Source organism: Dipodomys merriami, unplaced genomic scaffold, assembly GCF_024711535.1.
Source record: "Dipodomys merriami isolate MVZ:Mamm:240054 unplaced genomic scaffold, mDipMer1.0.p SCAF_5, whole genome shotgun sequence".
Taxonomy (NCBI): Eukaryota; Metazoa; Chordata; class Mammalia; order Rodentia; family Heteromyidae; genus Dipodomys; species Dipodomys merriami.
In genome coordinates this window covers 16,953,584-16,972,292 of record NW_027206068.1, presented here as the reverse complement: position 1 = coordinate 16,972,292, position 18,709 = coordinate 16,953,584, and the positions used below count along the sequence as shown (strand labels likewise).

Sequence of the window (18,709 nt, the reverse complement as noted above, 5' to 3'; positions counted from 1 at the left end):
AAAGGAATCTGCTGGAAGAGGCTGAGGACATGAGGCAGAGCCTAGCAGCTTGGGAAGGCTGGGAAGAATTGGAAAGAGAGAGACAGTAAGGACATTCTTTCTCAATCTTTTCCCTTCTTTATTCTCTAAAACTCTATGTCTTGTTTCTTCTCTGAAGACACAAGAGCTACAGGCACAAAGAGGAAATAAAGTATTATAATGTGAAGTGTTGCTTGTAGGAATTTTTCCTCCCTCAGATTCAGACAAATATACAGACTTGGGGGCTTACAATTGGGAGCTGTTGTTCTTCTAGAGAAATAATTTGTGGTAAGGCCTTGCTTGTGTTTTAGATTAGTGGTGTATATTTTTTGATTAAGTTAGAAAACAGGTATATGGAGAGGAAAGCAAACACAATAACTCCCCAAAGTTTTTTCTTTCTTTATCAGTAATACTAAGGAAGGAAGGAATACTAAGAATACTTGGAAGGAATACTAAGAAGCAAGAAGGTAACAGGAGAAACTTACTAGTTTCCTTTGTCTACCTTAGCTTACTGTACTTAACACTTTGGAGAAACTATCTTCACATGTGAATGTGTGATAACTGTCAGAAATTCTATAACAGAATGTTTTCACAGCCAATCAGAAGCAGAGGTTAATGAGCCTTCAAAATGATTTGGTTTTCATTCTCTTTTTCTAATTCCATAATCCTTAGATATGATGGGATATATACTTAAAACTGAATACTCAAGATTTAATTCAAATACCCCTGTTTAAATAGATCTGCAGATTGCCTGATCTAAGGTTACGGGGTAACAGGGTTTTAGATAGGTTTCAATCTTTTAGAATTGGATGGAAACATCAAAAGCATTTTATTTCATTAAAGTCTGTCTCAGGCAGTGCATTTTTTCCTACTTTCTTGAGGGATTTATGTCTAGAATATATTCAGAGTTTCTTCTTCAGAGAAGGTTTACTTTGTCCTCCTCCAGAAGCATATTTACAATTTTGTCCTGTTTTCATTATTAAGCTCTAGAGGAAGACAATGGTCTGAGCCAAGGCTCTGAGTTGTGGAAGTGTCTATATCTGGTAAACTGGCTCTATTCCAGAGCAGAATAATTTATCAACAAATGAAACACCCGTCACTTCCCACACGTCCTCTGATTGTATGAAGATCACTCCCTTTCCCACCCAAACTGAATTTGCTTAGACTATGGAGCTGACAGACATTCTCTCTTCTCCACCACTTCCTCCTCCTCCTTCTCATTTTGTTCAACTGCTGGATTCTGTAGTCTATTAGGCTTGTTATTAATACTAATAAGATGTTCACTCATTAACTGTCCCATGCCTACAAACAGGATATAGTCCTCACTGCCTCCTGGTTATGCTGTCTTTTAAGTTGTACTGTTGCAGGGAAATGAGCTGGAAAACTGATTTGGGTTGTAGCATCAGGTACTATTTAACCAGTGGGAGGGACTGATAAAATTAGCACGTTGACTAACCACTTCCCTTCCTTGTGGCTCTTTAATATTATAACGGATACAGAAAAGTTCAGAAGGACTGGGCTAGTTTTTGAAACCACAGCACGCTTTGGCAGAGGGGGAATGCACAACAGAACCGGTAAGTTTATTTTTTTCAATCTTTCAAGAGAATTGTGGAAAGTATGCCAAACTGGATGTTTTGAAGGTCGACCTTGCAAATTGTCTTCAATAACTTGTGGGCTGTGGAAAGATAAACCTGTTGTGAAGAGGGAGAGGAAAGGTTGGAAAGATAAATCTGTGGTGAAGAGGGAGAGGAAAGGTTTTCCGATCAGCAGCAAAGCAGCAGCAGCAGCACAAATTTAGAGTAAAGCAAAAGGATTCAACTCTGGAAACATCTTGTCTGTTCCAGATAGAGAAGAGGGAAACGTTTAGGGGGAAAGAGTCTAGAATCAAGAAAACTTTTTATAATGCCTGTGCTCAGTTCTCAAAATGAGACTCATCACCACGAGCATTGTCTACAGAAACTGACGTCCCCCGGGTCCTCCAAGAGGTTAAGGTTTTCTGTTAGTATTTTTTAATGGTTGAATTTTTTAATTGCAGAAATGAAAGAATGAATATTGTATGGATTCCCCCATACTTATCCCAAGGCACTCCAACTCCCAGCAGTCCTGTTGCATTGCAGTATTTTGAAATGGAACCATTGTGAATATTAAATGAAAGGAGCCTAAGATCCTGAAAGGATCTTGACCATCTAAATTGAAGAGAAATAGTATTACAGAAAAGTAGATTATGAGTCATGGAAAGCAATAGTTGGTTTCCCAGTGGGGGAGTAGAAAGAGAGGACATGGCTAAGATCATGGATTCGGGGCCACACTGTTCAGGATCAAATTTGTGCTTCTATTGCAATACGATGTTTCTGAAGAAGTCTCTTGGCTCTTTTACACCTCAGTTTCTTCAGCTTTTTGAAGATGAAGTTAATAACTTGGGTCTTGAGCTACTACAGGTAAAGACTTTGAATATTGCTAGGAACATAGATAGTACATACTGTATGTTGGTCCCACAACTTTGGCTGAAATGATTAATGTGAAGGTAGGGTCAAGGTTTGCTAAACAAAAAGATAAAAGTGGTATCTGGGCATGTTTTGTTGTCTTCCGAGCATAGGTTTTGTTTTGTTTTTGTTTTTGTTTTTCATGGTATATTTCATGATGGGAAACATCTCTATTGAAATCTCTTGCTTCTCCTGGATCAGTCTAAAATGAAGCATGTCAAAGCTTGCCTTGTTCACTTTCTCCCTTTGACGGGATCAGTGGCTGTAGAGATTTGAACTACCTGAAAGAAGAGTAGCCCTCATGTTCCCCTCATCCCTGAGAGGACATGTGGTTAAGTTGGGTGTAAGCTGTTCTGTTCTCCCTAGAAGGCTGACACTCAGCCCAGCTATGGGCCTTCATCCCTGTGGCAGCGGTCACCAGGCTGTCTAGACTTTCTTTCAGGGCTGAAAGCTGCCTAGGTAACATTTGATATTAATGATAATGATGGAATTCTAGGGTGAAGTCAGGTTCTTTATAGGACTAATCAAACTGAGGTCATCTTACTCATCCAATGGTAGTCACTGTCATGTACGGATGTTTACCAGATTCCTGATACTGAATGTTTTTCTGGTTTAATCCTTCCACATACATAACATAATACTTATTGTTAATATCTTCTTTTTTTATAATTAAGGAAAATGAGGCACAGAGATTAAATCAACTTGCCTTTGATTACACAGCTAATAAAACCAGCCAGGATTTTGTCCCTTATTGGCCTGATTTAACAGCTCCTTAGAGCATTTGTCTATAATGAATGGTTTTATTAAAATAATCAAAATAAGGACACAGTTTTGTGATTAGCCTTCCTATCTATGGGTGAGAGTTATCAATATTTCTTTAAAGTAAACTATATGGAAACAGCTTTTGTCTAGAAATAGTTTTCTTTTAGTGACTTTTCATAATGCTTAAAGCTAGGAATTTGTCATAAATTTTGACAAATAAGCTGGGGTAGAGGCTGGAGTTACTACTGTAACAAAATAAATATTGAGCTGAGAGAGTAAAAAAAAAAGGAAATGTGCTTTTAGTAAATTTAACTATGCCTGAGTAGTGGATTTTGTTTTTACAGCCATTTGTCTCTTTTCAGTTTTTGTAGAGAATGGGTGAAATTCATCTAAGTCAATTTTCAAGAACATGCAGTGCTGTTGTAAAACAAATGATAAACACTGATGTACTGCAGAAATAAAAATTGGCTGAATCTTCAAGGAGGTGCTGAGGAGAGCTGGGACATGCACAGTCAGACATTTTAGAAACCTGGATTTGACTTTTAGTGAATTTTCTTTTAGAATACTGGCACAACTACAAAAATAGAACCAAATGTGTGAATGAAGGGAGAGGTTAATTTCACAACTTTGGAGGGTTTTTTTTCCTTCTTCTACCTCCAACAGAGCAATGGTACTTTTAAAAAAATGTTCTTTTAATGAAGGTGAACACTGTCTGGAATTCAGAGCTGAAAATACATACAGGTACAAAATGATTGACTGGTCTTTCATCAAGCAATTTGATAGTTGGTAGTCTTTTATTTTTAGCTTTTTTTGTTGCGTTTGCTTCGTTTTCTCTAGTAGTTTCGTCAGCTTGATGAGTTCAGCCAACTTTTGCCTGTGAAAACACTGGTAGAGATTTGAAATCATCTCTCCTTTTTATTTTCTTTGCTTTTTCAAAGAGAAGGAAAAGACTAAGAGTTAGGACTGCCAAAGGGAATGGAGTGGAGTGGGAAGGCGCATTGTTTTAAAGCATCCTAGGGCCTTAGATCTTAACTGTTTTCTAGAATCATTCCATCACCCCTGTCTTTCTTTTATCCATTTTTTCCTCTCTCATTAATGGAACATCATATTTGCAACTCAGAATGTAAGGTCCAAGGTAGAAATGTCTGTGTCCCTCTGTGGTCACAAAGAGAAATGCCACTTAGTTTACGAATGTCAAGGTTTTTCTGTGCCAATGAGGTTTCTGGTGAGCTTGTTCACCCACTGAATCACTGACCACCCTTCAACCCTCAGTACTGAGGAGCCTTGGTGTTCTCAGGGCCTGTGTGTTTCTTGATCTTCCTTTTCTGTACTAATTCTCACCCACCAGTGTGGTGAGAACATGTAAAAAAGGGGGAAAATTCCCTGGAAGTGTTGGCAGGGTCAAAATTTTTCAGAGTCTACTTGAGTACATGAGGGGGTTGCATATTGCCCAAGTGCTATCAGCAATGATCCAAGTGTTTATGCAGAAGTTCCATGATCTGAGTGACACTTCAGTATCAGTTGCCAGTAGAAAAATATATTCAGGTAGAAAATGTTTCCTGGTCTAGAACTGATGTTGGCCTGGACTGAATGTTGGTTGCAGGAATGTGGGAAGTGGACAGAATGAGGCCTGTATTGCCAACAGGATTTGATGAAGACTGGTAGCAAAGGGGAGAGAGAGAGCAGAGTGTCAGTTATGAGCCTACAGTATGAGCATCTGGACTTGGAAAGTGTCATCTAAGAAGACAGCAAATTGAAAGAGGACAGACTGACATCTCTTATATGAAATGCTTTTATTTATTTTTATTTTAAAGATGATGTACAGAGGGATTACAGTTATATAAGTCAGGTTTTGAGGCCTTTGAATGAGCAGATTGGTTACATGTATCAGTTCTGTGAAGCCAGGGGTATGATCCACCCCCAGGGAGATAGTATAACCTGAGAAAAGGTGAGAGCCCCAAACTCAGACATGGGCGTTTCTAAAGTTTAGAAGATGGGTCAAGGAGAGGCAACAGTATCAGGAGGTAGATAAGTAATGGCCAGAATAAAAGCAAAACTGGAAAGCCGCAGTTTATAAGGAAAATATGGGAAGATGTCATGTTCTGGAGAAAGTCATGGTATGGTTACCTGTGTTAAATAAGGAGCTAGTGAACTAATAAAAACATATCATGAGCCTGGCATCAATAACCACTCAAGAGTCTAAGGTCTGAGGATCCCAGTTTGAAGCCAGCATGAGCAGAAAAGTCAGTTAAATGAGTGGCTCAAGTAGTATAGCACCAACCTTGAGTGAAAAGGCTGAGGCATAGTACATAGGTCCTGAGTTCAAGCCCCAGTATTAGCATAAAGAAATATATTATGGGATTAACAACATGGAACATATTTACATAAAACAAATGAGCAGTGAATGCCATTTCTTTAAAATTGTGTTGCACTTTAAACATATTAACTAATCAATTTTATGATTTGTTGAAGACTTGATGATTAGGAAAGAGCCAAGTTATTTTCTCAAGAAGCAGTATATTTATAAGTGATCTTATTTCTATTTTCATATAATTGCATGAGATTCAAGGAGACAATTACAAATTTATTTCCCATAAAGAATCTAGCACTTAAATCCAACACTTTCTTACATTCTTCCGCTGTCTACTCCCAATATTAAGGTTATCGGGTACCTTGGACCTTCACTGGGAATGTGTTGAGCCCATGACACACTTGTCAATATCTGAGGATATTTTTATCACAGAGAGGAGAAAGCAGTGTTCCGAGCATCTTATCAGGATTAGCCAGAGATTGCTCTTCAACATCCTAAGATGGGTACATACAGGACAGTTTCTTACAACAAAGACTGGTTTTGTCCAAAATGTAAATAGTGCCAAAGAAATCCTGACACAGACTGTGATGCCCACGGCCTTACGGTACCAGATCTTCATTACAGCATTTTATTTTGTTATAGGGTGAGGTGCTCTTAATATCTCTTCCATGAAAACGCTACGCTTCTTGGTGAAGTAAAATTTAAATTCAGTATTCATCTTGAAACATCTTTGTGAAAAGAAGTAAATAAATAAGTCATGTGTACTCATATGAAATACCTCTGAAGAATTCATTTTGAACAGATGTAGTCTTTAAGGTTATAAATAAAGGACAGTGCTCCACCCAATGGATGTTAGATTTCTTACATCAGAACTGGAATCTTTATGTATAGTTAGTTCCTGTAATGTAGTGTACATTAGGGAGTCATGTAAAATGAATCTATATTAATATTTTCACTGTTATAAAATACATCTATCTAATCCATATACATGTGTATGAATGTGCATGTGTTTGCATATCTATAATACATTCCAGATACCAGCAAAGGAGGTACCATTATCAATAAAGAATCATATGTGAATTTTCTTTTCCATATGACTAAACCTGGTGCTGAATATTTTATTCATTGCTTCTTTAATTTGCATTAATATTCTGTTAAACACATCTTTAATTGGCATTAATATTCTACTACATATATATTCTTATCTCATTTGAGGATACATATATGTATACACATATATATGTATACACAAATTTGTATGAATTACATATATGCATATATGTGTGTATAAAAGCATGTGTGTATACATATATATGTATCCCCAAATGAGATAAGAAATCAGTTTTATAAAATGTCTATTCCTGTAGTCCTTCTTTGAGAAATTTAGGGAAACAGCCAAGAGACTGGCATGAAGAATGGAGGGTAGCAAGCACCATTAGAAAGAGTAAACCTTCCTGTAACCATATTTAATAGCAAAGAAGGAGCCTAAAGTAAAGATGGTGGTGTCATAATGGTAGAATGGGGTTTTTAACAGGATCTCCTAAGGAGGTAAGTACAGGAGAAACAGACTGATAGAACTGACAAACTATGCCTTCTTTCAGGGATATCATAGGGCCACACTGCTCATGGTCTGGACCTGGACTTACTATGCTACAGGTATCTAAGAGTTCACCTTCTATGTGCAGTTTAGAGTAGGGATATGTGATTGATGAGGGAGCACATGTAGAGAGCAAAGTTTGAGAGTATGTTTCAATCAGGGATATGAGTTGGAGCCACAGGAATATCTGAGAAGAAAGTATATTAAATTCATGGAATACCCATAAGTAACTGTGGAATTGAAGTGTATTGGAGCTTCTCTATGTGCATCTTCTGCCTGTCTGAAAATCATATTGCACAGTACTGGGTTGCATCTAAAACTAGATATTTTTGTGATAACAAATATATGGTTAGCTTGGAATTGTTATAAGGTTTGGAACAAGTTCCCCTCCTCCCCTTTCCCCCCTATCCAAACATTTATAATCACCACTTAAGCTGTGTTACCATTGTGAGGTTAAATTTGATGAGAGCAAAGTTTAGTCTCAGGGCTGCCATTCTCCCTTCTGTTGGTTTCTTTCATCCTAAACTTTCTCGTTTTAAAAACAGGAATAATTACTTACGTTATTTAAAGAACTGCTCTCTGCCTTTTGACCCCATCCACCTCTTTAGCTTTCATAAACCGCCTTCCTGCTGGCCTGGGTCTACAGTGGAGCTTCTCTATGCCCTTCTTTCATGTCAATATCACAGTGTGCTTGACATCCCAGTGCTGTGTGCTCTGCTCCTCTGTTTTCCCGAGTCCTGCTAACTGCTAATGCAAAAGTGTCAAGTCTATATTATTAGCACTAATTCACAGTCCGCTATTATTGGCCTAATGTATTCACTTCCAGATGGTGTCTTCACTGGGTGTTTCATTGCTTGAACACCTAAAGCAGTGGCTAGTGGTGGCCTATTTAGGTACCGTGGCAGATGTAAGCTACCTGCGTGATGCTATTGTCGCAAATAGTTTTATGACTCACATTAATCTAAACTTCATAAGTACAATATTAAAAATGAAAGTCCTAAATTTTCATACATTTTAGATAACTTTTACAAGACCAGTTTTACTTTCAAAAGAAATAGCCTTCTTTTATTTGATTTATACTTGATTATGTCCTTAAGTAGTTTTTTCCTTCCCTTACCGCCTTTATTTATTTATTTATTTAGTCAGTCTAGGGCTTGAACTCTGGGCTTGGGCTCTGTCCATGCACTCTTCAGCTCAAGGCGAGCGCTCTACCGCTTGAGCCACAGCACTACTTCTGGTTTTCTAGTGGTTTATTGGTGATAAGAGTCTCATGGAGTTTCCTGCCCAGGCTGGCTTTGAACTGTGATCCTCAGATCTCAGCCTGCTGAGTAGCTAGGAATACAGGTGTTAAGCCACCGGCGCCCAGCACCCCCTTTTTTAAAATTTAACTTTTTGCTGGTTCTGGGCTTGAACTCAGGACCTTCTACTCTTGTTTGGCTTTTCCACTCAAGGTTGGCACTTTACCACTTGAGTCACACCTCCACTTCTGACATTTTGCTGGTTCATTGGAGGTAAGAATCGTACAATTCTTTCCTAGTTGGCTTAGAACCTCTATTCTCGGTCCTCAGATTTCAACCTCCTGAGTAGCTAGGATCACAGGTGTGAACTACCAGTTCCTGGCTATTTTTTTTTTCTTTCTGATTTGTGTGAGTGATACCGAGGATTGAATTTAGGGTCCAACACATGTTAAGCACTTATCACTTATCACCACCCACTTTTCTTAATTTGTTTTCAGATGGGGTCTTGTGATAACTTTGCCTAGAAATATGATCTTCCTATCTCTACCTCTCAAGGAGCTCAGACCACACATATGTGCTACCAAACCCAATATTAGTTTTTATGTAATTGTATTGCAACTTAGGACATTCTTTGACATATTCTATAAGTACATATCCCATGGGAAAAGTTCATAAAAACAAACAATGAACTGGTTATTCTTTGTTTACCTATAAGAAAGGTTGCCAGGCACTAATAGCACATGCCTATAATCCTAGCTATTCAGAAGACTGAGACTTGAGGATTGCATTTTAAAGCCAGCCCAAGCAGGAAAGTCTGTGATACTCTTATCTCCAATTAAACACTAAAAAGCCAGAAGTAGAGCTGTGGCTCAAGTGGTGGAGAGCTAGCCTTGATAAAACAAACAAACAAAAAACTCAGGAACAGCTCCTCAGGCCCTGAATTCAAACTCTAGGACCTACACAAAAAATACAACAATAAGGAAAGAAAGAAAAAGCTCCTGCAATATCATTAGAAAGTTATATCTGAATTTTGTAGTATCATCAGTGAAAAATCATTAAGTAAGAGAACAATATTGTGTATTTACTGGTAGGCTTCATGTAAGAGCCTATTTGGCTCAAAATAAGAAATTAGATTTTAAACTTTTTTTGGAACGCAACTTTGGTAGGGTTTTCAAATAAATAAAGATATTTGTATAATGAAAATTCAGTTTCTTGTTGAATTAAGATGACAGCAAAGGCAAGCACAGCCCCAGGTATGTGACACTGCATTTTAAAGTGAGGCATGTAATGTTTATGCAAGAGAAAGATTTTTTTAAATTTGCTTTAAAAAGTGATTAGCACATTGGCTATACAGCTAAGAATTTTTTTGTAACACTGCATAAGATTTTATATCTTTTTTCCCATCAAAATTTGACCTAATTAGAAAGTTTGATAATTATATTTCCCTGGTTAGGTAAGCGCTTTGGGGTATTGGAGAGACAAGTATTCTCAGCAAAAGTCTAATGGACCCTATCATATTTAAAGTTTTTTTTTTCTACTACTTCTACTTTGATTTTTTTTGTTCTGTGTTTAATGATACCACACTCTATATTTGTGAAGCTACTTTTCCAGTACTTTATCACTCTTGACATACAAGTAGTGTGTTTGAATGGACTGCCATTTCTGATGTTTTCGTTGAAATAAGGTAACAGGTTTGTTGTTTCTGTAGTCAGGACACAAAGGTTTTTGTTCATTTTGAGAAGTTAGAGTAAGAAAGATTGTCAGTGAATGAAACATCTGGCTAGATTTGATGAGAAAAGGGGATGATGGCAGCTCAGGAAGGCTGAGAGAAGAAAAAGAAAGGGAGAGAATACAGAGAATGCCTCATGCCTATTGCTTGCTGCAAAAGTATACATAGGAGCTAGAAGTAAAGAGGCATTCCAAGGATCCATCATCACAGGCTCTGCCTTGGATATCCAAGCTTTGCAGAGGGGACAGCTATTCCCATTCCCCTTCTCAGGAAATGCTTTCTCCTGTTTGGCTCTATGCGTTGTGCATTCTAGTCAGAGATGTTCATTTTTGACAGCTGCTCGGGAGATGCTCTTGACAAGTAAGATATTCCTTATTTCTTTCCTACTACTACAACACTCAAAGCCTCATGAGACATTTTTCCAGGAATTCGGATAGCATCACCCTAGTTTTCAGAACTCCCTCCCTAGACACACTGACTTTTCTCAAGAATGTCAAGGGTGAGATTTGATTAGCTGCTTCCATTCCTGGTGGAAGGCTTTCTTTATAAGTATCAGATAGTGTTCGACTTAAAAAACCTTAATGGAGAAACTCAGGGAACCAAAAGTGATGTGTATATGCCACTTACAACATAGTGAATAACACATAAGACATTCTTTATATTAAGTGGAAAAAAAGCAGATTATAAGACAATGTGTTAGTTCATGGAACTTATTTTATGTTGAAGCAAAATAAAAGCACAAGATAATAGTAAATTAATTTAGCTAATTATTTTCAGTACTGACAATGGCCTGTGTGTAATAGGCAAGTACTCTAACACTGAGCAATATTGATGTTGTTTTTCAGTTTTGAACCATATTCTTAAGGAAATGTAAGTAAATATCTTGATAAATATGAAGTTAAACCTCTTGAATGCTATACACAGGAAGTTTTCCATGTAAACAATTCCTATAGTAAATAGAGCCTTGTCAATGCTTCCTAGAAAAGAGTTTTTCTGCATATTTTGGAAGATAAAGGTGATTTCATATATGTAATGGATGAAACTTTACTTTTAACATAAATAAAATTATTGTACAATGCTTATGAAATCATAGTTGAAAACTCTGAAAGCATGATTCTAGTTATTAATAGAGGAGAGCTTACACTATTCTTAATGAACCATGCTGAGAAAAATACTGTCACATGAAGAATTACACTAGTTAATTTTTTGTCTTTAAAACTGAAATTAAGGAATATAAACATTTTAAAATCCAGGCACTAGTGTCTCATGCCTATAATTCTAGTTACTGGGGCAGGACTGAGATCTGTGAGGACTGAGGTTCTCATCCAATCTGGGAAGATCTCTTAAATAACCAGCAAAAATCTAGGCTGATGATGAGGTAAGGTGAGAAAGGGAGCCTAATGCCCTGAGTTCAACCACTAGTATTGCCGGCCGGGGTGGGGGAGGGCGTGAGGAGGGGGGGAGGTGGATTTATATAGAGATATAGAGATACATACATTTTGGCCTCTAAATAGAAATACTAGTTTCATAAAAGTTTCCTAAGTAAAATGTTTGTTGTAATTTGTGTATTTGCATATATATATATTATGACCTGACATTAATTTTGAGTGAACTTGCTTAAAAGAATATTCTCGCAAGTTAAATTTTTCAGTGAAACACTTGGCTTTTTAATATGAGGCCAGAATTACATTTTAAAGATAAAAATACTATGAGCAGTTGTCTATATGATTTGAAGATAGAATGTATTCTCAGATAAAATAAAGTAATTTAAGCATGTAGTTGAAGCTTTATTTTATCATAGGACATGAAGTTTTCTTGTTTTTTAAGCTTGGGCTGAAAATTATAGCAAAAGGCAAGCCAGATACATTACAGAAATATATTTTTTCTTGCATAAAGTGATTTCATCCTTTATTTGATTCCAGAGACTTATTTAGGTTTCATTTAGCATCCCACTGGGACAGTAAATAGTTTAATACTTTCTTTCATCTTGTGTTTAAATGCAGACATGGGGAATGGTTGAATTTACATACAATGTACAATAATAACTGTGTATGTATAGAAAAAGTTACTGTATTATCTACTTTGTGACTTGTGCTACAGAGAAAAGGGATGAAAATTAATCTACCTTTTGATGAGAGATACCAGCCTCTTTTCCCTTTGCCCCAACAGACAAGAAGGATGAATAAATATACAATGGAAAAAATCTGGTCAATTAGTTGTTCTCAGATTATAAAGTCTTAACAAATGTGTGTTTTCCTAATTAATTTTTACCTCCACAAAGTCCATATTTAAGAAAATGGATCATGTATAAATCTTTGAACTTGGCCATTTTTGTGTGTATGTATTTGACAGAGTGACTGATTCATGCAAATCATTCAAATATTCAGAGATTGTACTGCTTTTGAAGTTATGTGTGCTCTTTTCTAAAACCTAAAATATTCAGATATTAAAAATAGATGCCTCAAACTGGACACCTGTGGCTCATATTTGTATTTCTCTTTACTCCGGAGATGATCAGGTGATTGAGTTCAAGCCCTGGTACTGGAATTTACAAAAGAAAAGAAAAAGAGGCAGCAGCATCTATTTTTGACTTCCTTATGTGGAAATAAAATAGTTAAATTTAAGAGTCAGTGTTGTAGGCTTGTGGTTCCTTTGGGACTTCTCTGGCATAAATTGTGTGTGTGTGTGTGTGTGTGTGTGTGTGTGTGTGTGTGTGTGTGTGTGTGTGTGTGTGTGTGTGTGTGTGTGTGTGTGTGTGTGTGTGTGTGTGTGTGTGTGTGTGTGTGTGTGTGTGTGTGTGTGTGTGTGTGTGTGTGTGTGTGTGTGTACTCGCCAGTCCAATCCTGGGGCTTGAACTCTGGGCTTGGGTTGCTGTCCTTAAGCTTCTTTGCTCAAGGCTAGCACTCTAACGTGGTTCTACTTCTGACTTTTGGGCAGTCAATTAAAGTTTCACAGACTTCCCTGCCAGGGCTGTTTCTGAACTGTGATCCTCAGGTCTTAGCCTCCTGAGTAGCTAAGATTACAATTATCAGTCACCTGTGCCCTGCAGTAGCATATGTAGGGTTTTTTTTTTAATTGTGAAAATACTGTACAGAGGGTTACAATGACATGGGAAAGGTAATGAGTACATTTCTTATGAAGCATTGTTGCCTCCTCCTTTGTTTTCCCTTCCTATCCCTTCCCATCTCCCCCTCCCACCCACCCCCAGTTCGTTTTTCGACATAACATCTTGTACATCTCATTGTTGCAATGAGTCCACCTGTATCCCTATTTAAACGATTTGTTTTTTCCCTTCCCCTCCACAAATTATACCAACATCAAATACAGCGAAAACAGGGTTATACCGTGGGGGAGGGACATACAAAGCAACAAAGAAATCATCTTAAAAATATGTTAGAAACAATCTCAAGAAAGAAAAAACAGTTTTATGTATCATTTTACTCATAACATGAGAAGGAATCCAGATGATGCTATTAAGTAGTGTTCAATGCATTCATTTTTTTTTTTTTATTCAGACTTTGTTTTTGAGGGAAGCACTTGTGGCCCAGGGTGGTAAACCTCCTGTCTCAGCCTCCTGAGTGCTTAGACTACAAATGAAAATCATGACAACTGCTTGTAAAGCATTTGGAATGTGCATGGTGTGGTTGGAGGAAGGAAACCTCTTTTGTTGTTTGTTTTTTGTTTTTAGGTAAGCATTAACTGGTTGGATGACATTCACAAATTGACTGTACTTTCCAGTGTCTGTTTCCTTATCTATAAAGCCTACTTTGGAAGGTGATAGTAAATGCAAATGAATTTTTTTTCTCTCTTTTGGTTGTGGTGCTGGAGGTTATACCCAGGGCCTTATGAATGCTAGGTAAGCACTGTACTACTGAGCTTAATGGTAAAAAGACTGGCCCTAAGGCTGGGTGACGGTGGCTCACACTTGTAATCGTAGCTACTCAGGACTGGGAAAAGTCCATGGAAAGTCCATGAGACCCTTATCTCCAATTAACCACCAGAAAACCAGAAGTAGTACTGTGGCTCAAAGTGGTAGAACACTAGCCGTGAGCACAAAAGTTCAGGGAAAGCAATCAGGCCCTGAGTTCAAGTCCCTGGGCCGACCAGAAAAAAAAAAGACAAAAGACAAAAAGACAAAAGACAAAAGCAAGTTAACTTCAGTTTCTTCACTTATAATTTCTACTCTGTGACGTGACAAAGGAAATATGGACTCGAGCTAGAAACTAATCTTCTAGAAGGCAGAAGTAACATCTGGTCTCTAGCACAATGACTGCTCAGTTACTGTTTCAATGAATGAAGATACTTAGAATATTTGTAGGGATTCAATAAATATTAATTCTGTGCTTTTCAGAGTCTTGTGTATTTGAGGTATTAGCTAACATTAGTTAAGATTTCAGTAATTTTTTCTTTCAAAGCCTAATTTCTCACATTGATAAATATGTCAATAGTTATATTTAGAAAATATATGATTTCTCTGGCTGCAACAGCATTATGAGAAGAAGCCATTATGAGACTGGTGAGTTTTTTTTTCCCTTGTAAGGACAGATACTTATTTGTCTAGTAATTGAGTGTATGGTAACTTCACTCCCCAGTGGGACAGCCAATTAACCAGTACCAGCAGGAGCCAAGTTTCCAGAGGTGGTAAAAGAGTAGCTACAGAATGAGACTTTTTTTCATGTTTGTAAGCATAGTTGTTGAAGTCCATAGTAGAGATTATTAAGTGTCTACCAGGTTCCATTCCCACTGTTCCATGGAAATAGAGTTGCAGCTGAGCCCATGGGCCAAGCACTAGTGTTCCAGTCTCTATCTGAGATAGTTGTGACCATTGGCTTAAATTCTTATGCATAGAACGTGAACACCAGGTGAGCGCCTCGTGTTATTTCTAGATCTGTACATTAGACCTTGGATCCTCCCTGTGTTATCTGCCTTCTTTTTACTGTTGGAATCTCTGTGGTTCTGATCCATCTTTATCCCCAGGTTGACAATAAATAGTGCTCTAAGAAATGTTAGGGAGGCAAGACTGCCGAAGGTTCTACATAAGAAAAAAAAAAAAGTAGGGGCTGGGGAGGTGGCTCAGTGGTAGAGTGCTTGCCTTGCATGCATGAGGCCTTGGGTTTGATTCCTCAGCACCACATAAACAAAAAAAGCTGGAAACGACATTGTGGCTCAAGTGGTAGAGAGCTAGCCTTGAGCTGAAGAGCTGAGGGACAGTGCCCAGACACAGAGTTCAGGCCCCACAACCAACAACAACAAAAAAAAAAAAAAAAAAAAAAAAGGAAGGAAGGAAGGAAGGGAGCAAGCAAGCAAGCATCCTTTCAATTGTTTAAACCACTATATTAACTGGTTTCATTGTGAACATCAGCTTAACCAAAAACCTGTAGAATTTGGTTGAACTGGGCTCAGCTCATCGTTGCTATTTGGGAAATTAGACTTGAATGTCTATGCCTTAGAGCCCTTGTATGTTTTCTGCTATTATTATTGGATTCCATAAGAGTTTAACAGTTTGGCATTTACAATGTATCAAGTATATTGCTAAGTATGGAAATATCACAATGAAAACTCTTCTACAACTAACACAAGACAATCAGAAAGAGAGAGAGAGAGAGAGAGAAAGGAAAGGGAAAGAGATAAAAGAAAAAAGATCACTTAGAAATTCTCTATGCTGTCATTTAAAGTTCATGACCAAGTTGTAAATCATAAATTATTATCTTGATTTTATGGATGGGAGTGGTCAGGTATAATGACTGTCAATTACTTTTCCAGAGGTACAGAGCTGGTGGAGGCAGGTCCAGCTTCACAGCTGAGACCACCTAACACCAGTGCTCACCATCTCAAGTAATACCAGCAGCTCTCAGAAAAGCACCTGGAAAATGTTATTTATTCCATAAGTGCTAACTGTTATTACTTTTTTTTTTTAACAAACCTGTAATGGGCACCTGTATATTTAAGATAGTATGGGCTCTGTGGTAAGGATCCTGAAGTTCTCTAACAGGGGTCAAAGAAATGTAAACAAATGGATCAACCTGTATGCCTATTAAGCATTTTGTACAAGAAACAAAGTTGAAAACAAACTTTACAACTTGAGCAGGGGGGAGGGAAGAGGAGTGTAGTTGGGGAGGTGGGGAAGGAAGGGATGGGGAAGGAAGGAGGAAAACCAAAGGAGGAGTCAACAATGCTCGATTTATATATATATTCATTACCTTACTCATGTAACTGTAATCCCTCTGTACAGTATTTTAACAATAAAAAAGAAGGGAGGATTTGAAGCTGAAAATAAAATTTCAAAAGAAAAAAAAAAAGAAATGTAAACAAATTAGCCGGTGGCTCACACCTGTAATCCTAGCTACTTAGGAGACTGAGATCTGAGGATCTCGGTTCAAAGCCAGCCTGGGAAGGAAAGTCCATGAAACTCTTTATCTCCAATAAACCACTAGAAAATTGGAAATGGTGCTGTGGCTCAAGTGGCAGAGGCTTGCCTTAGGCTGAAGAGCTGAGGGTCAGCGCCCAGGCTCAGAGTTCAAACCCCCAAACCAACCAAAAAAAAAAAAAAAAAGAAGAAAGAAAGAAAGAAATGTAAATGAATCATTCCAGGGTAAACACAGCCTGAAAGCTGAAGACAAGTAGCTTCTACGTGTCAGAGAGGAGAGACCAATCATCTGGGGAGTTAGACCTTCTACCATGTCATCATAGGACAAGTCATGTTCTTCACTGCTTATGTTAAATTAGTATTTCAAGCTATAGAAATGAGGACAGGGTGCAGAAGCTATATTTTGTGTATCTAAAAATAAATTTTATGATTTCTTTCACAGAAATTTGTAAAGAGGTTGGATGGTTGGGATCCAGGATGGAAACAAGTGTGTAAGAATTAAGCCTGCTGTTCCGGGACTTCATACAGGCAGTTGCTTGCTCACTTCCCTTTGGTGAAGCCAGAATAGATTTATGTAGTTTTCAATGTTATTGCAAGACTAAAAGTTTAAAAGCTAGAAGTTCTTTTTTTTAAATAAGTTTTTTATTGTGAAAATACCGGATAGAGGAGTTACAATTACTTGAGCAAGGTAATGAGTACATTTCTTATCAAGCATTGTTGCCTCCTCCTTTGTTTTTCCCCTCCCATCCCTTCCCTCCTAACTCCACAACTATGCTCCCCCTCTCCCTGTCCACATCCCCATCCTCACTCCCCATCCCCCTCCTCTACCTAAATTGTAAAGTTGGTTTGTCAACATAGCATCTTGTACATCTCATTGTTGCAATAGGTCAACCTGTATCCCTATTTAAACAATTTGTTTTTTCCCTTCTGCTCCCCAAATTATACCACATCAATTATAGTGAAAGCAGGGGTTATACTGTGGGGAAGGAACATAGAAAGCAACAAAAAAATCACATGGTACCTTATAATTCCATTAGAAACAATAGCAAGAAAGAAAAAAAGCCACTTGTGTCCTTATCTTGGGGTTCATTTCTCTTAACATCATCTTATCTGACCTTTTCTGCTTGTCTCATACATATACTAGCTATTGCAAATAAGGGAAACCATGGGACCTATGTTTCTTTGGGCCTGGCTTACTTCACTTCATATAATTTTTTCCAAGTCTTTCCATTTCCTAACAAATTGGGTAGTGTCATTCTTTCTCATGGAAGCACGGAATTCCATTGTGTATATATATATATATACCACATTTTCTTGATCCATTCATCTACTGAAGGGCATCTGGGTTGGTTCCATATCTTAGCTATGGTAAATAATGCTGCAATAAACATAGTTGTGCTGGTAGCTTTAGTATGGTCTTGTTTGTGATCATTTGGGTAAATGCTCTAAAGTGGGATTGCTGGGTCATAGGGGAGCTCTATGTAGGGTCTTTTGAGGAACCTCCCTACTACTTTCCAAAGTGGTTGAACAAGTTTACACTCCCACCAACAATGCAGTAGGGTTCCCTTCTGTCCACATCCCCTCCAGCATCTGTTGTTATTAGAGTTCGTGATTATAGCCATTTTAACTGGGGTGGTGGTGGTATCTCAATGTTGTTTTGATTTACATTTCTTTTATGGCTAGAGAGATTGAGCATTTCTTCATGTGTCTATTGGCCAGTCTTATTTCCTCTTCAGAAAAGATTCTCTTTAAGTCTTTAGCCCATTTGTAAATCGGGCAGTTGTTTCTTTGCGGATTAGTTGTTGGGGGATTTAATTTTTTGAGTTCCAAGTATATTTTAGATATGAGACCCTTGTCCATTGTATAGCTAGTAAAGATCTTCTCCCAATCCGTGGGCTTTCTTCCCCAGCCTCCCCCCCACCCCCCCCCCCCCCCCGCCGTGGGCTTTCTGTTGATCTTGCTAGCTATGTCCTTTGTTATGCAGAAGCTCTGCAACTTCATGCAATCCCATTTGTCCAACCTTTCTTTGATTTGTTGTGTTTCTGGGTCTCTATTAAGAAAATTTCAGCCTGTGCCAAGGAGACCTAAGGTTTCTCCTATTCTGTCCTGTAATGTTTTCAGGGTGTCTGCTTTGACTCCGAGGTCTTTGATGTATTTGGAGTTGATTCTGGTGCAGGGTGATATATAAGGATCTAGCTTTAGTT

General features: G+C 37.9%; 1 protein-coding gene across 2 annotated transcripts in view; it reads left to right on the top strand.

Annotated features, from left to right (window-relative positions):
• Positions 1-18,709, top strand: part of Hdac9 (histone deacetylase 9) — an 851,473-nt gene that overhangs the window by 159,628 nt on the left and 673,136 nt on the right. Inside the window, exons 1-2 of one of the 2 annotated variants that reach the window (XM_069996137.1) lie at positions 1,404-1,424; positions 1,518-1,592. The exons of the other annotated variant lie outside the window; for it this stretch is intronic. Coding sequence (XP_069852238.1) covers positions 1,577-1,592 — 16 coding nt within the window. The 5' untranslated portion in view covers positions 1,404-1,424; positions 1,518-1,576. Of the gene's footprint in view, positions 1-1,403; positions 1,425-1,517; positions 1,593-18,709 lie in introns of those variants that run through there. 2 annotated transcript variants of the gene reach the window in all.